This window comes from Brachypodium distachyon, chromosome 2, assembly GCF_000005505.3.
Source record: "Brachypodium distachyon strain Bd21 chromosome 2, Brachypodium_distachyon_v3.0, whole genome shotgun sequence".
Taxonomy (NCBI): domain Eukaryota; kingdom Viridiplantae; phylum Streptophyta; class Magnoliopsida; order Poales; family Poaceae; genus Brachypodium; species Brachypodium distachyon.
In genome coordinates this window covers 5,670,553-5,694,901 of record NC_016132.3, presented here as the reverse complement: position 1 = coordinate 5,694,901, position 24,349 = coordinate 5,670,553, and the positions used below count along the sequence as shown (strand labels likewise).

Genomic DNA, 24,349 nt, shown 5'->3' with positions numbered 1-24,349 from the left:
CTTGGCTTAGCTTTTATGACTCACACGAAATATCTAGATTCTCTGTCCGTCTGTCGAGTTTTCACTGCCTGAAAATGGACGAAGTAATATTAGTTGATGGGCAAGAGAGGCTTGGATAGTTTGATGGCCATGGAAATCCTAGAGGCTGCAAGGGAACAGGAGTACACCTAATAAAGTTCACGTAGCGTTGCTAATACTGTTTCTTGAACTAGCATGGTGTCCAGCGCAATTGTGCGGGAAACGTTGCTAAAAAGACAGGATTAATGAACCCCCAGCATATTTAGAAAATTATAATTAATCGATCTCACAACCCCTAGAAGTACGGTAGTATATTGAGTCAAATTTGTTTTGAACATGAGACGGTGTTTTATCTGTATTTTTTATACTGAAATCAAGAACTGAAGGTTAGGTCGCACGTCGACTGGTCGATCAACCTTTTGCATCAGACGAATTGATTATTGGTATGTGATATTACCTTACTTTTTGTAGTTAAAATTCAGATCACCCATCGACCGCTAGTATTTACCTAACACGGTTGATCAGAGGTGATATACATAACATTTGTAAACAAAATTCAAGTTCACATGCGGAAATAGGTGGATCGGTTATTCGCACTGATAATCGTGTGTATGCCAAGTTATATTAGTAGGTAGGATTTTTCTTGATAATAAGTCATAATACAAGATTTTAAAGTTTTACTTGAATATACTATCACAATTGAGCTAGATGTTTGTTTTCTGCGGTACTTTGTAGCAATATTTGATAAGGACGTGTTTGGTTTCCTAGCAGTCATTTCCTAACTACATGATGTCAATTCGTAGCCAGGGTTAAATTTTGGGATCATGTATTGATAATAGTTATAATTTTCAAATGCCGGCTAATAACTCATCCCCGCAAAAAGGAATAGATTATGACGAATGGAGATGCTCTTACTATTTACTGCTCTCATGATTCGTGAAGGAACAACGAAAATAAACACGAGAGGTCGTAAAATATTGATCGTCTAACGTATTTTAACACTAACCGCAACATATTGGGTCTGGGTGGGCCGTAGACTAATTTGACGTTTTATGCTAAACCAATTTGATTTCCATGCTAGTCCAATAAACATATCTTCCCTCATTAAACATTGATGTTTAGATATAATTAATATGTAAAGGTTTAACTAATTCTAATGATGTAGATCAACGTGATGCCTCCTCTCAGTACACCTCTGCTTTTAGTATTGCGAGAAATATTTGTGCATTTTCATTTTTTGACTCACACATATTTGTATTGTTATATTATTTACATGACTTAGAAACACATAATTAATCAACCCCGACATATATAGTAAGTACGAAAGTATATTGAGTCAGATCATGTTCAAAACTGAAACGATATATTATTTAGTTGATCATGATCTCACTGGTCGATCAGCTTTTGCATGAACTGATTGATCGTTTTATAGGTGAAGTTAGGTTACTATTTAAAGTTAGAGTTAAATGCATGGCAGGTCCTAAAAGTATTGGCGTGGTGTCATGTAGGTCCTAATACTATTAAAATGCAGTTTTGGATCATAAAAGTACTTTAAATGTGTCACCGGCGGTCCTAAACAGGCTAGAGCAAGTCTGACCTACCCACGTGTTGCGTTCACCAGCGCCGGCCAGCCACGTAGGATTAAGAAAGAATACTCAAATTTGCAATTTGCCCCCGAAAATTCCCCAACCCAAATCACGGCCCTCTCTCTTCTTTCTCGCATGGCCGCCTCCTCTTCTAGTTTTGGCAAACTCGTCTACGCAGCGCTGGCTAGGCCCCAGCCTTGCGATTCCCTCTCATCCGAACCGCCTAGGCCCGTGCGCGCTCAAGTGCCACGCGGACATCATCTTCCCGAGCTCCGGCCATGCGCCATCGGGCTCGAAGCCGTCGCCTCGTTGAACTGACTGCAAGGACCGCCTCGACTCCCCGAGGTCGGATCCGCCCTTTTCCGGAGCTCCTGCGCACCGCATCTCCCCCGCGTCGTTATTCCTCACCACCGCCGCGAGCTCCCAATCGCCGGCTGCCTCCAGCACCGCGTCTCCCTCGCCGTCGACGCTGTTGCTTCACCGTGCAGGAGCGCATCCATAGGACCACTCGGCGCACCCCGTCATGCTTCGAGGCGACGGATCTGCTGCCGTCTTCCCCATTTCCGACGATGAATCCACCGCCGTTGCCATTATCCTCTGCACTGCGCCGGCCTCCCTCCTCCGACCGTCGATTCCCCTCGAGCCCACTGTGAGCCGCCCTCCTTCCTCTTCCTCTCCACGTAGCCCAGCCGCCGCTCTCCGGTGAGCCCCCGCCGCTATCGCCCGCACGTGGCTGCGCCTAAAGCCCGCCGCGAGCGGCATGGTCGCGCTCCGAAAGCCGACCAAAAAGAAGAGAGAGGGCCGCGATTCGGGGGTGGGGGGATTTTTTGGGGGCAAATTGCAAAATTGAGTATCCTTTCTTAATCCTACATGGCCGGTCAGAGTTGGTCAACAGGACACGTGGGCAGGTCAGACCTGCTCCGGCATGTTTAGCACCGTCCGGTGACACACTTAAAGTACTTTTAGGATCCAAAACTGCAATTTCATACTATTAGGACCTAGATGACACCACGCCAATACTTTTAGGACATGCCGTGCATTTAACTCTCAAAATTAAAGTTCAAATCACCTGCCGACTTTGGTCTTTCCCTGATATGGCGTGTCACACATGTTATATGAACTAGATGATGCCCCGCACGTTGTTGCGGAAATTTTTAGTTAACACAAAGAGTATTTAAAATTGAAAAATATTAAATTTTTCACTTAGTGGGAATAGCTTGATGGAAGTAACATGCATGCATGTGCAAAATATGGGTTTTTCATTAAATAGGTGTGAACAAATTAATTATATAATGATGTGGCATTCTTGCATATTTAGATAAATCTAGTAGTGGGTTGCTTCTACTTAGATATAGAAGATGACTCTGCGGATTTTTCATTGTGATTCAAAATAAATAGACACAAATATTGAAGCAACCGACGGTTTGTACTTGAGATTGAGATGACATATTGTAATAGATAAATACTTCTTAGATGGGAAAGCAATGCTACTTGCCATTTTCTTTTTCTATTGGAAGTTTTCTTTATTCCCTCCGCTGCCTTGGACAATTCCTTTTGTTTTTTGAGCTTGCCCCTGGACAAACTGAGGATGGCAAGACAGGGAGTCAGACGCGCTCTTGATCTAGACAGGCGGCAGCATGCGTGCGTGCGACGGGAGCCCGTGCAGTTACCGTAAATTTCCTCAATCTTTTAATTATTTCGGTCGTGATAAAGCCGGACTTTTGGTCCGTGACAGCCATTCCGAGTCTACAAAATTTATTTCTCTCGTTAGATCTTGGCCATAAAATTAACGTTCTAACTGTCTAAATAATACTGATGATGTGGATCAGGATCTTCTCGGTACCACTCATATTGCCTTTAGTATATAATAGATTTGGTTGATCTCTTTCTATAGTAACTTTACCTCAGTGGTCGCTCATGTGGTTCTTGCTGGAAAAATGGGGTGTTATTCCATGATGACTTGATGAGAGTGGTGACGATTGAGTGAACACTACCATATTTACGCTCTGAAAGTCTGAAGTCTGAAGAGAAGTTAATACTTTACGTCTCTTCCTCGCATCCGTTGCCGCACGAGGGCTGCCACCGGATCAGATCATCGCCTCCTCGCATCAGGCCCTTTCCGGACCCCGCGCCGCCTCACTCCCGTCCGTCACCGCTCGAGGGCTCCCGTCAGATCAGGCCACCCCTGCCACGCATCAGGCTGTCGTCGGACCCCGTGCTGCCTCACTTGCTCCTGTCGCAGCACGAGGGCTTCGGTGGATCAGGCCGCTAGCGTTCCCTTGCTCCAGCCCGTCCCCTCACGCCTCTCAACCAATCAGATAAAAGTAGGCGGCTGAGACGCACGACGGTGGCTGCTGGAGCCTAGCAGATTCACTGTTGAGTAGTGTCAGTCTAACGGTTGCCTCCACCTCCTCACGTTGTAACTTGTACTCTATTTATATGAGAGCCTGAGTATGGCTGCATTCTCTCAATCTTCTAACTCTCTACATGGTATCAGTCGCTGGGTTCTAACTGCTCACGATCCCACTTCCGCTGCTCCACCTCGCCATGACTCTGACTCCCCCACCCCCTACCGGTCGCGGCCGCGGCCTCACCGCCGCGTTCGACGCCGCCGGCGCCCACGTCCTCGGCTCCCCCGGTCTTCACTCCCCTGCTGTTGGCCTTCTCTCTTCCTCCACCAGCGCCGGTGCGGGCGCCGCTGCGGGCGCCCTGGGTGCGCCTGCTCCCAACCGCCATGACGCCGTGGTCATTGGCGAGCGCGTGCCGCTGGTTCTTCAACTCCAGCCGCCCAACTACACCCCCTGACGCCTCATGTTCAAACTGCTCCTGCAGCAGATCGGGCTCGCCGATCACCTCACCGGCGACGCTCAGCCCCACGACCCCGTGTGGCTCCAGGACGACGCCCTCATCGTCTCCTGGATCTATTTCCGTGTGTCACCGGAAATTCTCGGCCTCATCATCGTCCCCGCACCGACTGCGTCCACCGTCTAGCAAGCCGTGCACGGCCTCTTCCTCGACAACATGGAGGTGCGGGCGATCTACATCGGCAACGCCCTCCACACCCTTGAACAGGGCGACTTGCCCGTGCTCACGTGCTTTGGCCGCCTCAAGGAGTATGCCGACCAATTTTGTGACCTCGGCGAGCCCCTCACAGATCGATAGCTGGTGATGCAGATGTTCCGCGGCCTCGATGAGCACTTCCACGTCTACATCCCGATCCTCGTCGGCCGGACGCCCTTCCCCTCCTTCCTCGAGTGCCGTGCGTTCCTCTCCCTGGAGGAGACTCGCAAGTCTACTGCCCGGGTCTCCCACAACACCGCCCTCCATGCGGTGGCCACCAACAGCAACACCGGCTCCGGCTCCACCTCCACCAACCGCGGTGGCAAGAACAAGGGCAAAGGGAAGGGCAAGCAGCCGCAGGGCGGATCCACGCTGGCCCAGGGATTCAACCGCTCGGGCACGTCGGCACCTCCTCTACCTGCACCCAACACCAACCCCTGGACCGGCTTGGTTCACTCCTGGCCCGTGCCATGGCGTCCTCATGCTCCTGGATCGGGGATCCTTGGGCCGCGGCCCACGGCCCCTGGCGCCGCCCGCGTTCGCTGGCTCGTCGACTCATGTTCCAGCACCGCCCGCGTACCCTTCTGCCCCGCCTCCTTTCCCTGCTCCTTCTGCACCTGCCTGGGATCAGCAGGGTCTCATCTAGGCCCTCAACGCCCTCTCGATGCAGTCTGCGACGCCGTCGATGGGCGACTGGTACATGGACACTGGCGCCACTGCTCACATGACCTCGGATCCTGGCATGCTCACCACTCTCCGCCCCTCTACGAGTTCTCGCATTGTCGTTGGCAACGGTTCCTCGCTAGCTGTGTCGCACACTGGTAGCCTCTCCATTCCCATGTCTACCTCCCCCCTCACTCTGCACAACGTTCTTGTTTCTCCCTCCCTCATCAAAAACCTAATCTCTGTTAAATGTCTCGCTCGTCAGAATCCCATGAATTTTGAGTTTGATGATTGTGGTTTTTCTGTCAAGGATCGGCGCACCCGAGAGGTTCTGCTCCGATGTGACGATTCCGATGATGATCTGTACCCGCTCCGCCCCAAGCCGCACCTCAGCCTCCACACCGCCACGACGCACGCCAATCTCTGGCACCAACGTTTGGGTCACCCCGGAGGCGAGTCACTCTCTGGTGTTCTTCGACATGTCGCGCCTCGCCAACCCGCCACCACCTCCCATACTTGTCACGCTTGTCGCATAGGCAAAACACTCGTTTACCTTTCAGTTTGTCAAACCATGTTTCCTTTGTTCCTTTTAGTTTTGTTCATTGTGATGTTTGGACGTCTCCTGTATCTAGTGTTTCTGGCTTTCAGTATTACTTGTTGCCGCTCAATGACTATAGCCACTTCTCTTGGACCGTACCACTTCGCCGCAAGTCCGATGTTTTTCCAGCGATCAAACGTTTCCACGCCTTCCTGCAAACACATTTCCACGCCTTCCTGCAAACACATTTCCACCTCCCCCTCCTCACCATACAGTCCGACAATGGCCGCGAGTTCGACAATCTCTCTAGCTGGGAATTCTTTGCCGCTCACGTCATCCAACTTCGCATGTCTTGCCCCTACACGTCCCCACAAAACAGACACGCTGAACGCACTCTTCGCACACTCAATGACATCACCCGCACCTTGCTCTTTCATGCTTCCATGCCTCCGCGGTTCTGGGCTGAGGCTCTGGCCACGGCCACTTTTCTGCTCAACCGTTGTCCCTGTCGCCCTCGCCAACTCATCATACCGTTCGAGCTTCTCTACGGCGTGCCCCCTGACTACACTCCCCTACGCGTGTTTGGTTGCCTCTGCTATCCTAACACTCTCCCCACTACGCCGCACAAACTTTCCCCGCGCTCCACTGCATGCACTTTCCTCGGGTATTCCCCCGATCACAAGGGATACCGGTGCTACGACTACTCCACCCATCGCGTCATCATGTCCCGCCATGTCCACTTCGATGAGCAGATCTTCCCTTTTGCCTCCAACCCCCTGCCGCGGCAGCCTCGTCCTACCGGGCTCCTGCCTCGGCAGATCCATCCTGCCGTGCCCCTGCCACGGCAGACAGTTCCTGCCGCGCCCCTGCCGCAGCAGACTCGCTCCCCCCCCCCCCCCATCGCAACAACCCACTTCCCCGCCCTCTGCCCCTGATCTCGCCCCTACCAATCCCAACCACTTCCCCATCACACCCCCCTGATGCCTCACCTGCCGCGTCAGCTTCTCCCGATCCTGTCGCCGCTCCTGTCGCACCCACACCAGCCCCACTCCCCACGCACACCATGCGCACCCGCGCACAATCGGGCATTTTCATGCCCAACCCCAAATACAGCCTGACCACCTCCACCACTCCTTCCTTCTCCCCCCTCCCTACCTCTGTGCGTGCAGCTTTGCGAGATCCCTGTTGGCTAACCGCAATGCAGGACAAGTACCGGGCGCTGATGGCGAACCGCACCTGGACTTTGGTGCCTCGACCAGCCGGTGCGAACATTGTTTCTGGCAAGTGGCTGTTTCGGCACAAACTTCGGCCAGATGGCAGCCTCGACCGCTACAAAGCGTGCTGGGTTCTTCGCGGCTTCTCTCAGTGGCCGGGCGTCGACTTCGACGAGACCTTCAGCCCGATCGTCAAATCCGCCACAATCCGCACCGTCCTTGCTGTGGCTGCTGCTCGGGACTGGCCGGTCCACCAGATGGACGTGAACAACGCCTTCCTCCAGGAGCGCGTCTACTGTCAGCAACCAGCTGGTTTCGTCGACGAGCGCCACCCCGACCATGTGTGCCTGCTCGATCACTCCCTGTATCGCTCAAGCAGGCGCCTCATGCGTGGTACGACCGCTTCACGGCATTTCTGCGCTCCATCGGCTTCTCCGTCACCAAGTCGGACCACTCCTTGTACGTGCTCCGCCGCGGTGCTGACACGGCGTTCCTGCTCCTCTACGTCGATGACATCGTCCTCACGGCCTCCTCCGACATCCTGCTGCACACGGTCACCGCCCAGCTCAGCGCCAAGTTCTCCATGAAGGACTTGGGGCCACTGCGGTTCTTCCTCGGCATCCATGTCTCCAGGAGCTCAGCCGGCTTCTTCCTCGACCATGCACAGTACGCGGAGGACCTCCTCGAGTGTTCCTGCATGACCGTCTGCAAGCCCGTCTCCACGCCGATCGACACACGCGCCAAGTTGGATGCCGACTCCGGCGCACCGGTCTCCGACGCGTCTGGGTACAGGAGACTCGTCGGGGCTCTCCAGTACCTCACGATGACACGCCCAGATCTCCAGTATGCCGTGCAACAGGCGTGTCTCTACATGCACGCTCCCCTGGTGAAGCGCATCCTGCGCTATGTTCGCGGCACCACGACTCTTGGTCTGCATCTCCGGCGGTCATCGCAGCTGGACCTTGTCGCCTACTCCGACGCTGACTGGGCCGGGTGTCCCGACACTCGCCGCTCGACTTCCGGGTATGCGGTGTTCCTTGGTGACGCACTGGTGTCATGATCGTCGAAGCGCCAGCCCACTGTCTCCCGCTCTAGTGCCGAGGCGGAGTACCGCGGCGTGGCCAACGCAGTTGCGGAGAGCTGCTGGCTTCGCCAGCTCCTCGGCGAGCTCCATGTTCCCCTCGACCGCGTGACCGTCGTCTACTGTGACAATATCTCATCTGTCTACATGGCTGCCAACCCAGTTCACCATCGACGCACGAAGCACATCGAGCTCGACATTCATTTTGTGCGAGAGAAGGTCGCGCTTGGCCAGCTCCGTGTCCTGCATGTGCCCACGACGCTGCAGTTCGCTGACATTATGACGAAGGGGTTGCCGGCATCCACTTTTTCTGAGTTTCGATCCAGTTTGTGCATCGACATTCCGACGCACGAACTGCAGGAGGGTGTTGAGTAGTGTCACTCTAACGGTTGCCTCCACCTCCCCACGTTGTAACTTGTATGGCAGCACCACAACTTGTACTCTATTTATATGAGAGCCTGAGTATGGCAGCACCACAACTTGTACTCTATTTATATGAGAGCCTGAGTATGGCAGCACCACACGGTGCATTCTCTCAATCTTCTAACTCTCTACATTCACCTCTATAGCCACATCTGGCCAATAGACAGAACGTAAAAGTCCTCAGCAGTAAGTAATTTCCGTGAACTTGTACACTGCCGGTTTGTTGTAGACTGTAGTGCGTGTAGGATGGTATATCAATTGTATATATGTGCAGCTAGCTCAAGATGGTTCACTTGGCGGGCAGAAGATAATTTATTGGGTCATTTAGGAATTAGATGGGACATTTTACTTCACATTTTGATATGAATTTCCTAGATAACCATGTTCATGCTCGAGCGTAATTGTCAATTGCATTTTACAAGGAATGGCAATGTGGGCTTTTGTTATACTTGTACACGAGTCCTGTCTTCTGCATATTTGTTTGATAACGTTATGCATGAAAAGTTACAGAGATTGCCTTGGAACTTTTGTGTAAGTGGCACTAAAAAAACTGAAGCTCGCAAGCTGAACTTCCTTTTCTTAATCTGGCTACATTGATTGTGTATCTTGTTGTAGCTAATGGCTCTATTTGTCTCTTTGGTGTGGGATTTAGCTGTTGCATGTTTTAATCTCTATTTCTTTTGCATAGTCTGGCGAATTGCATAAAGCAGTTGCATATTGGTCCATTGACCAATTTGAATCTTTCATGTGAACAATTATGTACATAGCAAATAAGATGACATAATTGCTAAATGATTTATTTTTTCTCGCTCCGTTTCTTAATTCTTGAAGATATCTGCTGAACTTGGAAAAAAAATACAAAACATGCTTACTCCTACATAAGAAGCAGAGACTGTTGCCAAGTTTCATGAGTCATCATTGTTTAGTAGATATTTTTAATGCCATAGCCAGGCATGCGACGTTCAGGTTTGATCGTATCAATCAAAATGCCATTTTTTCTCACATGTAGTTTTGAAGTTTATTTCTCACACATATTTATTCGAAGAGGATTTGTGAATACATTTTAGGCGGAGATTGGGAAGGTGCTATGAAGAGTTACGGAAAATAAGAAGTGTCGAGAAGTTCTTTTGGCTGTTGGGTTATGTGAAAGATCGGTATGGTCAACTAGAGGAGGGGTTTGAATATGCGACTAACAATTTTACTTTTTCTTTTCACTTTTAAGGATACAAGCATCAATACATGGGTTCACTAAAACGTCTAAATGATGAACACCCATAGTATGATGCAATAGCTGAAGCACGAGCACAAGCACAAGCAATAGATAATCAATTGAAACTTACTTGATAGCCGAAGCACAAGATAAACAATTAACCTTTGCAAGTAAATAAAGGGGCAAGAATGATACCACATGGAGAGACGAAGATTTCACCGGAGTTCCACCTATTGGGTTCGGTGTATGTCTCCGTTTGGAGGAGTGTTCTACCACAAAGGTAGAGGCGCCACAAAGGCTCACTCTATTCTCCAACTCACCACACCACAAAGTTGGGATGAGCTCTCACAGCACCACAAAGGTGACGTGAGTTCCACTAAGTGGCTTCCTTGAGGGCGAATGCCAACTCTTATAAACTTGACCGGGGCTCTCTCCATAACTTAATTGGAAGCTCCCAATCTGAGGAGAAGGGCACGTCTCCACAACTTAATTGGAGGCTCCTTCCCAAATTCACAAGTACCACCTCACAAGATTAGTGGCCTTGAGGAGACACCTTCCGGTTAGAGATCCCAAAATCCCAAGAGTAACAAAATCCAAAAAGAAAACAAGAGGAACCGACTTTTTGCTTTAGTGAAACCCTAGATCTAGATCTCCTCCTCCAATTCTCAAAGAATCAACAAGGAGGGGGCTCTATGGAGGGAGATATAGCACTTTGAAGCTTTAGAAATGGTGTGGAGAGAGTTGGGCTTCGGATAAGTTCATCCCGAGGTAGGGGATGACTATTTATGGGGGTTCCGAAATCTAACCGTTATGCACTAAGTCTGCCAGGGGAGTAAGTTCCGGTCATACCCCGGAAGTTCTGGTACCCCGAAACTTCCGCCCATGTTCCGGTCCAACCTCCGCCAAACACAAATGAATTCCAGTAGCATCACGGAGGTAGGCCGGACGTTGGGTGGAAGTTTCGCCCTACCGGAGGTAGGTCGGAAATTCCAGACCTAGCAACACAGTTAGACTTTGGGTGGCTCTCTCTCGCACGGGTAGGCTTTATGTACGTGCAAATATGGTAGTTTGTGTACGTGAAGTTGATTCACCCATTACTTTCCCATGTAGACTTCCTCTTAATAGTACGGAGTTCCTATGACTCAATATAAATAAAAAGCCGCTAAACACCGATACGCTTCTTTCCTTTTTGAAGGCAACGAACCGTCTTGTGCCATATGATCTCAAATCTGAAACATTCGGGCACACGGTTAGTCTACGAGTCATGTTGTCATTAACACCAAAACACTTATGGATCGAAATGCCTTTTCATTATGTTTATTTTGATGTTTTGCAGTAGCAATTCTACTTTTTCATAACCACACTTGTTGGAGATGACTAGCATGGGTTTGATGTTTCATATGTGTTATGTACACAAAAGATGAAAAATTGGAGTATATATATTGTTTTTCAGCTCTAGTGAGTTTGATACTTTTCCAAAGAAATTCGAATTGAATAGTTTTTCTTTTACGAGAAAGGCAGGCGTTCTGCCGATTTCATTAACATAGAGAACACTAAAGTGCAGAGAGAATATTTACAGGGGCAAAAACTGAGAAACCAAGAAACATGTTTGCAAACATCGCCAACCACTTCTGACTAAATCCTCCTTTGTAAGATAAGCCACGTCAAGATCTGAGAGAGAGAACTCGTTAAAACCCGGGGCTAGCGGGAGTGCCTATTTCGGCTCGTGGCAGTCAACCCAAGTTTGTGGACTGCTGCCTAAAAAACTCTTTCTGTGTTAGTTTAGTCTCTGCAATATATTGGTTTGCTTGATTGCTAGATTAATTTTCTACAAGATTATTTTGTCAGCAACAAAGCAGAATAAATCCCGTATATTATTGTTTTAAATCCGTATATTGGTATGTGAAAATGAAAGACTTCTGACTTTATTTGTAGCCAAAGCATCTGATTCATACACTATAGTCAGCAGCTTCTCAGGTTGTTTTCCTAGTGCCAGTTTGAGCGCATGCTTAAACCGAATGTTACCCGGACTGTTCTTGCATTTGAAGAGTTCAACCAAGGCAAGTTTTTAGCTACTAATATCCAGGTTCATATGAACTGTGTGTTTTATCGTATCATCTAGTAATTCTTTTTCCACCCCAATGAAAAGTTTAGATTGAAGGATTGTTCGCCATGATCAGTTGTAATGAATGTCTAAAATATACTTTTAGTTTCTGTAGCAGGTGCACCGGCACCTTACTAGTTTTTGTAATGATCTTATGGGTGTGTAAATGCAATGAGGAAATACTCTGCTGGTTCGAATCACCTTCATACGGCTAGTTAGCAGTTAATTCTTTCTTTATCTTTAGAGACTGCAGTTCAATCTGATCATACATAATACAGCTATGTGTCGAATACAACCTCAATACTAGGGATACAATATTCTAATACATGTTCGCTAGGCGAGGAGTACTTATATCGCTTCTTATAGATATTTATATCAACCTTCTGCAGGATATATACCACTGTCGTCACCATCCACAAGGTGCTGAAAGGAGGAAGGAATTGGAGGCAATTCGGTGTCAACAACACCTTCCAGCATGCGAACGACTTGCCCCATGGATGGCCTGTGGATCTCATCATCCTGGATGCACCAACAAGCAACCCTACAGGTAACATCCAGCTCCCTCACATTGCCATCTCCTCCCAGCCTACCATCGAGCAAGCACAGAACATCTCCTTCATTTACTTTAGCTGCGGCATGAAGGGGGAAATACACATGATTTCCGTACCTCGTATTCCCAGCAGTCCGTCTCCCGGAGATCAATTCGAGGAGCACAATACCGAAGCTATAAACATCTGCCTTGTGATTAATAGCCTCACCGGATACCCACTCTGGGGCGAGATAGCCGATGGTTCCACGGAGAGTGGTCAGCGCTGCATTGAAGTCCCGCCCGAGAAGCTTTGCCATACCGAAATCTGCTATTTTTGGGCATAACTCAGCATTGAGCAATATGTTCTCAGGCTTGATGTCGCAGTGTATGATACAGTGTCTGCATTCCTCGTGTAGGTAGGCCAGCCCTTTCGCGATACCGATGGCAATGCGATGGCGAAGATGCCAACTTAATATGCTTCTCTCTGGAAAGAGATGAGAATCCAAAGAGCCATTGGGCATATACTCATAGACCAGCAACCTTCTAGTCCCTTCGGTGCAGAATCCTAGAAGGCGCACAAGATTGGTGTGTTGAATCATCCCGAGAGTCTGTACTTCTGCTCTAAAGTTCTTATCTCTGTCTCTGTGCCCGAGGCCATTAAGCTTCTTCACAGCAACATCAGTTGACCCTGCAATTGTTCCCCTGAAAACACTTCCAAAGCCTCCTTCCCCAAGTTTGTCAGAGAAGTTTCTTGTTGCTCTCTTGAGCTGTGCATAAGAGTAAACAGCAAGAAAACCTTCCACTTCAGTCTGTCTTGATGATCTGTTGTACACCCAGATAAGCACCAGCATGATAAGAAGAGCAACAGATATTGATCCAATAACCAATATGACAAGCTGTATGTGCCGCAGCCTTTTACCATGGGAAGTACCTATACGAATGTAAATCTTGGCCTGGAGCATGTTATTAGCTGAAGTCAAATTAAGCAATTTTTCATACCATATCTTGCATTCAGAGTGATCATAGGAATATGCGACACATTGGCAATTACTCAGACATGTTGCTTCACAGTCTTGACTAGTTTCTGCCCTTGTGTCTTTAGGTTGGTCAGGAAGCTCCTGCAGGTTGCCCGACAAAATAAACAAGTCGGTGGAGATGCCGTCTCTGCAATTTGAGGGCGTAATTCTAGAGCACCCACTCACAAAATGCCCAAGCTTCCATTCATTTGTATCACTTGGTTGGTAACCATCAATGCATCCGCATGTTCCTGCGCTTGTGCAAACACCAAATGCGCCACAATAAAAAGCACTGATTTTGCAGCTTGAAGGATAGCTCCATAGAGGTTGCCAACCAGTAATCGTTGCATTGTCTATCCACCTCAGCAAACTGACATGCCCCACACGCAGTCTCAAGAACTCGAGATCATTTGGGTTTCCAGGATCATTTAGACGGACCAAACTGCCTTCTTCGTATGTAAACATCCAATCTGGAAAGGTTCCTAGGTGTTCATGCCCATGCAGCCCATCAATGAACATGACAAATCCCATCTTCCTACTTTGGTCAATCATGAGGGTGCAATTATAAGGATCCCTGTACACAGTAAGTGAAATGTTGGCTCTGGAGACCATGTCGAATCCTAGCCTTGCTCCAGGTAGCAGCGCATCAGCTGGATGATCAAAGCTCTGCCATATGACCTTAGAATGGCTGGTCGGATCTCTCACAACAAAATTCCCATTGTTATGGAGAACTGCCGCAACAGAGGCTGATCCATCTTCTTCTGAACTTGAATTCCAGAGAACAGAACCGAGCTCCTCAATCTGTAGTGTACCCGCAACGAGGCGCAACGTTACATTGGGGAATCTGGTGACAGGAACTCTGTCCCCCAGCCTAAATCTAACTGGATGGATGGCTGCCAGGTTTTTGTACTGTATTGCCAAGTAGAGTCTCGTGTCACCTGGATCTGGGGAGAAGAACCCCAACTCAAATACACCATTTTTGGAAACCAAGGTTTCGCTGCCGGAGATAGATTGGCCAGGAAAAAGGGTATCAGTTGCGATTGCAGCTTGGCTACCATCAAATGCTAGGATCATGTAGGGGATCAGCGCAGCAAAGAAGGCAGAGAAAGAACACATGCAGTTCATTTCTTCTCGTGCAAGCACAATCTATCTATCTATCTATGAAGCAAGAAGTAGAGAAACACAAAGAAATGATCAATATATACAGTTACGAAGGAACAAACTGAAACAAGAACAGATAGCACATGCATACCTCGAGCAAAGAAGCTTCATTTTTCTCTCATCTCCATAGAAGACTCGGCACTCCTTTAGTTCTCCAGTACTGATGATTGCTTGTGTTTAAAAATAGGAGAGCAACTTGTGCATCTCCTCTTGCATTTAAGCTGATCAGGACAGTAACCTGTCCAAGGATCAGGTCCAAGCTCTTGAAATATCTTGCAACAACCCCAAGCTACATGCATACACGATTAGAGTTTAAACCTGATTCTCCCTGTGTAGATAAACTTGGGAGTAGAGTTAAGCTAAGCCGACTCTGACTTATCTCCTGTAACCGGTTTCCATGAATCGATATAAATGCATGTGGCTCCTACAGGAGTAGACACGTTTCATCAAACTTAAAGCTAGATTTCTTACACTGGATCAAAAAGGTTTATCAATGATGCTTCTTAAACCCTCAGCTTTGACGGATAGGGGACCCTAGCCGGATCATAACCCGTCAGAGCAGATGACACGTTGCTCACAGGTTGTACCGAGGACATGTCAGAGGATCCATTTTCCATTGACGTATTTTGAACGCCCGTGAGTATGACCGTGCAAGGATGATGAGTTTTATAGCAGTGTTATATAGGAGTAGTACTGTATTGTTTACATGAAATATTCGATTTGTGAAATTGGTGAAAGACCAATATGCAACATCCCACACAGTCACAAATTAGGTATGCAGGGAGAAGAAACCCCAGAGCATTGTTGAAAGAAGAAACCTTCTTACGTAGCACTAGAAAAATTCCGAAGGAGAGCTGCGCTAGAGCAGGTGGCCAGGTACGCGGTTGTTCGAGTCCCCGTGGGATCAAATTCGCGTGTCTCACCCAGGATTTTATCCCCTAGTTGTTTCAGCCTCACACGCTTAATGCAACGTACATGTTGCCGACAGAGTCTGTGGTGGCTCTGAGAATCTAGTGTGGGGATTATAGTTCTAGCTTGCGCATTAGGGGTGTATGTTGTGTGAGTGTGGTGTGCGTATGGTGTGTGTTAGTGCATAAGTTCAGATACTACAGTTGTGCTGTATTCGAGGGCCTTAAAAAAAACAATTCGAACCTCATGCCTCACCCATACACAACAGCACGCAGCCCACGTGAGAACAAAACTGGCCTTAGAGTTGTGCGTGGGATATATGAGTGGATTTTTTTAACCCTTTGGCTTGAAATGCACCATAGCCACGTACACCAAAGCGATCATAAACTAAAAGATAGCAACGAACAGTATCTGTTACTTCTTATACATCCGTTGTAGTATATAGTTGTAATGTATATCTAATTTTTTTTTCTTGTGATATTATCTTGTGTCATCCAACTTAAAAGATGTCAACATAACCATTTTTATTTAATATATGGTAAATAACGTGGTGAGAAATTGCTTCTACATCTACAAGAAAAAAAAGTACCCCAATTTTGTTCATCGTATATGAAATGTTAAGTGGCACGGATTAAACTATTTGAGATCCCTTGCTCATGCATAACCGCGCTTCGTGGTCCAACATTAGGTCGAGCAAATCAGCCCAACCTGATGCAATTATTCGTGGTAGACCCCGGGCATCTCCAAGGATGAGCCCCCATTTGTCCTCCCCGTTTGTTCATTTGAGGAGTTTTTGACAAATGGGGGTGGTCAAAATATCAAGTTGTCTAATGATAAACTCCTATTTATCTATTCATGAGTCTTTGACATGTGGGGCAAGAAGACAAGTGGACAAGATTTGAATGAGTTTTGCACAAATGGGGACTCTCCATACTCTCCCCAAATTTGTGAAAGAAATGGGGGCTGTGGACCATTTTTGGACAAATGGGGGTTCTCATTGGGTTATTTATTTTGCTCATGGACCCCATATGGACAGTTTTGGACAAATGGGAGGATTTGGGGGTTTTCCTTGGAGATGCCCAAGGATGCAAATGGGTTCATCCATGTCCCATCCGCTATTTTTTTTTGGAAGTCAATTAAATATGTCCATCCGAAAATTAATACCAGAAAATTTGAAAGTTTGGACAAAAAGACCATCAGCAGAAATTTGGAAGTTTATCAAAAATAAAAAATATATTCCTAGAATTTGAAAGTTTGTCAATATTTGTTGAAAACTCATCCACAAATTGCTCATCTTTTAAATTTTGAAAACTGGTTAGAATCTGTGCGAACTGACCAAATTAAACTAGCAGTACCCGGAACTATTTGTATGCGTAGGAATTAGGAGGATGCCCGTCGTTCGATGCTGCTGCACCTCACGCCTCCGCCGCAGCTCACACACACGAGCGCGGCACAGGCACGCTGGGGCCTGGAGCGTACCATCGTGTCGTGTTTTCCTTCTTCTTCGTCGGTCACCATTGAGGACGCGATTCTTTTCGCCGGCTTCTGTTTATTTTTCCTCCGTACCCAGATGGCCAGATTGGTAGGGGTTGGCATCCAAAGCGGGGGACTGGCGTCGCCGTCACGGGCCACAAGTGACAAGTCCAAACCTCGCTCGTCTTGTCTCGCATCATGGCCTGGCCTGGCCCTGGCGACCACAACAGTCCACAGAAACGCTTCGTCATCGCCTGGCCTGATCGCCTTTTCGTGTCACCAAGGGGTCCAATTGTTATTGTCCTATCCCTTCCACGGGTTCTCCTCTCGTGCTACTACTACTACAAAGCAGGGATCGCGTAAAACACGCTCGAAATTACTACAGCACGCCGTAATTAACCCTATTGTGATCTGTTGAAATTCGCAGCGCACCTTCAACCGAAAGGACTGCGGATGATAAACGGTAGGAGCACGCTGCTCAGCTACTCTGCTTCGCAATCCTCTCTGAGTCTCTGTTTTCTTGGTTGTTCAGCACTTCAGCTACTGAATGGAAACCGAAAAATATGAAATGACCAGTCAATAGAACTTGCAGATTGCAGTTAGCTAGTCGTGCGAGATTGTGCTTCTGCCGAGTTGTTTCGCCTGATTGCCAAACGAACATGCTAAATAAAAGGTCGCTTCGTGGCAAAAAAAACAAAAAAAGTAGGTGAAAGCTCCATATGCTTATATAGACGTCAGACGTGTCTTAAGCCGGAAAGCCAAAAGGCGACAACAGATGATGGCCGGTTAGTCGTTCTGATATGACGAGTGTGCTAGGCGATTTGAAAATCGGATGCGCGGCAACGTCACCCTCACCTTTACTAACCTCTATCCGCTCTCCGTGGCCTAGGATTTGAAAATCGGACGACACGTAAAAGAAGCAGGGATGATCTTCTGGGAAGGACAAACCGCTTACAATGACACAAACACCGTTAAACAAAGGCGATCCAAGCAACTGTCTGGATGCTATGCAGAAGATGGAACTAATGATGTCCTGTTTGGTGTGCGAGATGTGTGCTGATTGATCGAGTGAGGGGTCCATTCCATCATTTCCATGTCGATTCCTACCCAAAAGCTAGAAATGAAGGCCTAACCCCTCTAAAATGCAAAGCCTAAGTGTACTAGCTCTGAGGCACGTATCTGTCGCCGAAGACGTACGTAGAGATCTAGATCCACGTACAGATACTAGTACGACTTTGTGTACGGAAGACGGTACGGAGTAGCTCCTAGCCCAGTTAAGTTCCTAGATTTGGTGGTGTACATTGGATTCGTAAGTACGGATTGTGTACCTGAACAGCAATATACAGTCTTCATGGTTATGTTCATAGTCACACGCTCCATGTCACCGTAAAGAAAGGCACTCGATGTATCCTTCTGATAGCTTTTCTTGGCCCCCACCTCAAAACACGGTGCAAACGAACAAAACATGTTAGCAAAAAGGGAGAAAAATATATTTTAGTTGGATAATGTTATAAAATCAATTTCGCTACCGAGAATTCGTCTGTTTTTAGTTAGAGATCAGTAGACGTACTTGGTCATCGAATCTTAATCCAAACGATAGCACGTGAAACATGGGAGAATAAGGATGACTCTTGGATCTTAATCCAACGGTTCTGATACTGAACTGAGATTTAAGACAATTTTTTTTTGTCGTAGCCATTTAGTATCACTCAAGTGGCAAAACCAGCGGAAAAAAATGGTTCGTCACCCCGCTTGAAACGATATTGTCGTCAACATGGAGGCGGTTCTGTCTTTAGACAACCAAGTTCGCGTAGTGACATTTTGAATTTTTGATGAACTATGAAAGACCGGGAAATAGAGGGCTAAAACAGTGGCGGCTAGGATGGCGGCCCAAAGGCTCAGCAGAGCGACGCCATTTAGTCCACCTAGAAGTGACAATTTATTATTTGCCGCCAAACCTTTTTTATTTAGAAAAATGGAGTGTGGCAGAAATAAGTATCTTCATCTGCTTTATACTAATTTCCCAACCTGCTCACTGTGGTGCTGGTGCATAGATGCGTCTTTAGGCGCCCACATTGCCGTTGGCGTGCATGGCTGGCTTGCCATTGAATTCCGTTTAATGTACACAAGTTCAGCTTACACGTGCTGACACGGTGCATGCATATTGCATCCATACGCCTCCAAGGCTCCAATCCGCCACAATATCCATGGCACCACCCTCACACACGGTGGTTGGTACATGCTCCACTATATTAACAGTCAGCACATAATGATTGCCTGCCTAATTGCTTCTCGTGCAAACTAGTGGCAAATCAACAACCCCCGATCAATAATGCTGCAACCCATCATGCCTAATGACGAGACGTGTACGTTCATGTTTGAAGCCGATCGGAAAGCAATTAGGGTGTGCTAATGCCTAATGCTAGTGCCAACCTTTTTGTTCGATTCCTCGAGTTGACATGATTGCACCCTGATGATGCTAACGGCAGTGTCCCACAAGGAGGAAGGTAGAAGAAGCGAGGGAAGTATTTCCGGTGGGCTTGGGGATGTTCAAACTTGTCCTTGTGATCTGACAAAAAGAGAAAGTGAAAGCGAAGTCAAGCAAGCAAGCAGCTGCTGTTGGACGCAATCATCACCGGCTTCCATCTTTTTTCCTGAACAGAATCCATGGGAACCGAGTCGCTTTTCCCGCCGCCCTGAGTCCAAAGATAAACCCAGTTTTATGCTGCCTTGACGTTGATATATGCGATTAAGCAACCTCCGCTCTCTCTATACTGCTTTGTAAACTTTGTCAGGGGTATGTACTACCTTCTTGGTTACAGAATTTTCCGACCTGGTAGATGTTGCCAATGTGGTGCTTTTGACTTTCCGAGAGGACATGTTAGGGGCAGTAGTCGGGCATGCCATGCTAGTAAAGCACGCCACTTTCACATGGTTAACTGAATACATTATTGTAACTCCGTTTGAACAACACCAATATGTTAAATGTAAATCGAATCACCAGAAGTACAGCAAGCTCGTTCGTTGCTGGCGTCTTCTTGCAGGGCAGGTGCTTTTGACAGCCCAGGGAAAAAGGACCCAACTTCCCTGCCCACCTGGAGACTGGAGAATGGAGACGGAGGCCCCGAATGCATTCTCCTCCGAAGAAAAACTAGTTTACCCTGTGCGGAAAAAACCTTTTCCCAACTTCCCCGAAGAGGCGTTCGTTGGAATTCTGAGAATCGCGCGGCGCGGTGACCGACACGGGGGGACAGCACCCATCCGTTCGTTGTTCACTGGTCCATCCAACACGATCGTCCTTCGACCCACATGCAGCTCCCCACAAATCCAGCACAAAGGAAATGGAAACGCCAGGAATTTTACAAAGGGTCTCCACACGCGCCCCACGGCCCGAGCCCCGGAACCGGAACCCTCTTCTCCCCATTCGCAGAGCAGACACGCTTCCCCAAGGCCAAGAAACGCACACACAGGCAGCAGCCAGCCAGGCCAGCTTCCCTTCCACTCCTCGTCTCCCTCACCCTTGCTCAGATCCAAGGTTGAGCCGCTGCAATCCTGCCCCTTGCGCCTGCTGCGGCACGCGGAGCAAGCAGCATGCCGCCCCGGCTGCTCCGCCTAGCGGCGCTCCTGCTGCTCTGCGCCACGCTGGCCGCGCCCGAGCCGGACGCCGACAGGGCGGCGCTGCTCGACTTCCTCGCCGGGGTGGGCGGCGGCCGCGCCGCGCGCCTCAACTGGTCCTCCTCCACCGCGCGCGTCTGCGGGGGCTGGAGGGGCGTCACCTGCAGCGCCGACGGCTCCCGCGTCGTCGCGCTGCGGCTCCCGGGTCTCGGCCTCTCGGGCCCCGTCCCCCGCGGCACGCTCGGCCGGCTCACCGCCCTCCAGGTGCTCAGCCTCCGCGCCAACAGCCTCTCCGGCGCGTTCCCTGACGAGCTGCTCGGCCTCCCGGACCTCACGGGGCTCCACCTCCAGCTCAACGCCTTCTCCGGCACCGTGCCCCCCGGGCTCGCGCGCCTGCGGAGCCTGCAGGTGCTCGACCTCTCCTTCAATGACTTCAACGGGACCCTGCCCGGGGAGCTCTCCAACCTCACCCAGCTCGCCGCGCTCAACCTCTCCAACAACTCGCTCTCCGGCCGCGTCCCGGACCTCGGCCTCCCGCAGCTCCAGTTTCTCAACCTGTCCTTCAACCGTTTCGACGGCCCCGTGCCCAAGTCCTTACTGAGGTTCGCGGAGGCGGCGTTCGCCGGGAACAGTATGACGCGGTCGGCGCCTGTGTCGCCGGCGGAAGCGCCGCCGTCGCTGTCGCCGCCTGCGGCCGGTGCGCCCTCCAAGAAGCGGCCGCGGCTCAGCGAGGCGGTCATTCTTGCCATCGTCGTCGGTGGGTGTGTCATGTTGTTCGCCGTCGTCGCGGTGCTTTTGATAGCGTTCTGCAACAGGCGGGATAGCGAGGAGGGGAGCCGGGTGGTGTCCGGGAAGGGCGGGGAGAAGAAGGGGAGGGAGTCGCCGGAGTCCAAGGCAGTGACCGGCAAGGCTGGGGACGGCAACCGGCTGGTGTTTTTCGAGGGCCCGTCGCTGGCGTTTGATTTGGAGGACCTTCTCCATGCCTCAGCCGAGGTTCTTGGGAAGGGAGCGTTCGGTACGGCTTACCGGGCGTTGCTGGAGGACGCCACGACGGTGGTGGTGAAGAGGCTAAAGGAGGTCAGTGCTGGGCGACGTGAGTTTGAACAGCAGATGGAGCTCATTGGTCGGATTCGGCATGACAATGTGGCGGAGCTCCGGGCATACTACTACTCCAAGGACGAGAAGCTGCTTGTGTACGATTACTACAGCAGGGGAAGTGTATCCAACATGCTTCATGGTATGGTTCTTGCTCTGCATTCTTGATGCTGCTTTCACAATTTTAATATGGGCTGATGGACATTGCAATTTTTAGTTGTTTGAGAGTAAATGCCATTGTTTGTTAGAACTCTAAACGGTGATGATAATGAGAGTGGTCCCATCGGAGACATCCCATAAAATTGGAACGGTATTGACAAGATTAGCATGGTCCCGCAACATGATAATGATAGAAGTGCTATTGAAGAAATACTTTTTTCTAGGATTTAGGAGCTGTCGCAGTTGAGAAGGATGGTGATTTATACTAGCATGTGATGTTCTGATGGCATGGAGGTCTGAGGTTGCTTTTAGTTTGGAAAGGGGTGAGATGTTAGAATAGATAACTAAGCAGCTAGTTTATCTCAACAAAGTTCTGTTGACTTTGTCAGATTGCATAGCAGGGTGGATAACTAGGATGTGCTAGTGATAGAATTAGTGAAGTATAGAAAGGCTAACAGATACATTATGGACCCTTATTCTTCCGTTGTTAATGATTACTGTTAAGGCACGGGGCTGCTAATTTTCTACCAGCGCATGGTTTTTGTAGAAACAGCTCTGGTTTGTACTTCCTCAGTTTTGATTCTATTGGTTTTTTTTTTACTTCTTTGATAAAATTTCATCATTCATTGTTTTTACTGTTCATTTCAGTTTAGATAAAAAAAGTCTTGCTTGAATACTTGGAGTACTTTCCTTGTCTAAAAGGTTTATCTTCAGCATACCACGATCCATTGATCACACTTGCTTCACCAAGAGCAGCATATTCTATTTTCCTATACTTCAACTTGGATTCTTGTTCCATATCAAAAACTTCTTGTTTTCTTCACTATAGCCGAATGGTAGTCTTCAAGCGTCCACACCATGCTTAGCTGCATTGACTTACTTTATTTGCATGTGCATTCAAAGCCTTCAACAGCCTCGCATGCTTGGTGTATGGTGCTAGTCATGTCAAGGCCGATGGAGTAGCATGAGAATATTTGTTTCGTCAAGTAATCATGTTATGGTAATCGTGCCATCTTGTTACCAAAGAACTTAATTACCAAAGTCCTGGAATTCAGATTTCACGTTGCATACTTAACTCATTAGTAATTTTACCTTGAGACTTCTTCTTTTTTATAAGAAAGAGCTTTGTTGCCTACCTGTCACTGTGATATTTGCAAGGAATGAGACTGAAATGGGGACAGACACACGAAATTGGTAAAAGAAAAAAAACAGATTTCAAAGATAAATGCAACAAATAGTGGCGTAGGTGTTCACTATCATAACCAATTCCCCTCAGTTCACTATCAGAATCAAGGACCAGAGGAGGACCACGGTTAGATGCATCAGTACTCTGATGGAGAAGTAGAGCTAATACTAGGTGCTTTCAGTCTAGGAACAGTTGGCTTTGTTTGCCACACAAGCATTTCTGATGTGAATATATAGTTCTGCTGTGAGCTTGTGACAGCAATGCAGATAATTTTTCTTCTCATCTGATATGAGATCAGTTCACAAGCATAAGCCATTTGCACTTTTTTTATATCAAAATTGAATGACATTCATCTTGCCATTTTCCCCATGCAGGAAAGAGGGGTCTGGACAGAACACCATTGGACTGGGAAACCAGGGTAAGGATAGCCCTGGGTGCAGCAAGAGGGATCTCACACATTCACACTGCGAACAATGGGAAATTCGTGCATGGCAACATCAAGGCCTCAAATGTCTTCCTAAACAGCCAGCAATATGGCTGCATCTCTGACCTTGGCTTGGCATCACTGATGAACCCGATAACCGCAAGGTCTCGTTCTCTAGGATACTGCGCTCCTGAGATCACCGACACAAGGAAATCGACGCAGTGTTCTGATGTCTACAGCTTTGGTGTCTTCATACTCGAGCTCCTCACCGGCAAGTCACCCGTTCAGATAACTGGCGGGGGCAATGAGGTAGTCCACCTTGTCAGGTGGGTGCAGTCCGTTGTCCGAGAGGAGTGGACCGCCGAAGTGTTTGACGGTGAGCTGATGAGGTACCCTAACATTGAGGAGGAGATGGTGGAGATGCTCCAGATTGCAATGGCGTGCGTCTCAAGGACTCCAGAACGGCGGCCTAAGATGTCGGACATGGTGAGGATGCTTGAAGAGGTGGGCAGGAACGACACTGGGACACGGCCCTCGACAGAGGCCTCAACTCCAGTGGCGGAAGCTCGGAACAAGGCAGAAAGCTCATCTGCAGCCCCTTGAGCTCCCTAAGTATCTATAGTCCAACTTTGCAAGGGTAGGAGCAAGGAAAGTTCTATGTTTTGACGGTACTGTATGATTCTTTTGTCTTAAGATTTACTTGTTACGCAATTGTAACACCTTGCCATGCGGAATTGTTGAAATTATTTCTGTATGCAGTACCTGCTCACTGCTGATCTCCGAGCAAAGAAAACCGTTGTCTGATCTCTGAACATTTTGCAAGAAGATTACTTTTCTCGTATGTTCAACTGAAAGAGAACAAGTGTGAGCATGTGCTGTGGAAAA

General features: G+C 48.5%; 2 protein-coding genes and 1 non-coding gene across 5 annotated transcripts; 2 read left to right on the top strand and 1 right to left on the bottom strand.

Annotated features, from left to right (window-relative positions):
* Positions 1-12,109: 12,109 nt before the first annotated feature.
* On the bottom strand, positions 12,110-14,935 carry LOC100824172 (G-type lectin S-receptor-like serine/threonine-protein kinase At2g19130). 3 transcript variants are annotated; one of them, XM_024459678.1, is made up of 2 exons: positions 14,695-14,935; positions 12,110-14,439 (listed from the first exon to the last, which is right to left on the bottom strand). In XM_024459678.1, the coding sequence occupies exons 1-2, from the start codon at positions 14,712-14,714 to the stop codon at positions 12,273-12,275; spliced, it is 2,187 nt and encodes a 728-aa protein (XP_024315446.1). In that variant the 5' UTR covers positions 14,715-14,935; the 3' UTR covers positions 12,110-12,272. The 3 variants fall into 3 exon arrangements, with proteins under 3 accessions (XP_024315446.1, XP_010230641.1, XP_003565754.1); XM_010232339.2 differs by having other exon boundaries at positions 12,110-14,596; positions 14,695-14,934; XM_003565706.3 differs by having other exon boundaries at positions 12,110-14,600; positions 14,695-14,932.
* Positions 14,936-20,301: 5,366 nt separating this feature from the next.
* On the top strand, positions 20,302-24,312 carry LOC100844159 (probable inactive receptor kinase At4g23740). Its single transcript, XM_003565692.4, has 2 exons — positions 20,302-21,837; positions 23,415-24,312. The coding sequence occupies exons 1-2, from the start codon at positions 20,577-20,579 to the stop codon at positions 24,065-24,067; spliced, it is 1,914 nt and encodes a 637-aa protein (XP_003565740.1). The 5' UTR covers positions 20,302-20,576; the 3' UTR covers positions 24,068-24,312.
* LOC112271233 lies at positions 21,973-22,074 on the top strand. The gene has a single exon (XR_002964225.1). It is a non-coding gene; the product is annotated as a U6 spliceosomal RNA (small nuclear RNA).
* Positions 24,313-24,349: the final 37 nt, after the last annotated feature.

Excerpts from the sequence above, each read along its gene's own strand:
- LOC100824172 (XM_010232339.2), bottom strand. The coding sequence starts at position 14,567 with ATGAACTGCATGTGTTCTTTCTCTGCCTTCTTTGCTGCGCTGATCCCC.
- LOC100844159 (XM_003565692.4), top strand. The coding sequence starts at position 20,577 with ATGCCGCCCCGGCTGCTCCGCCTAGCGGCGCTCCTGCTGCTCTGCGCC. Across the intron at positions 21,838-23,414 it reads TGTATCCAACATGCTTCATG|GAAAGAGGGGTCTGGACAGA; the intron begins GTATGGTTCTTG and ends TTCCCCATGCAG.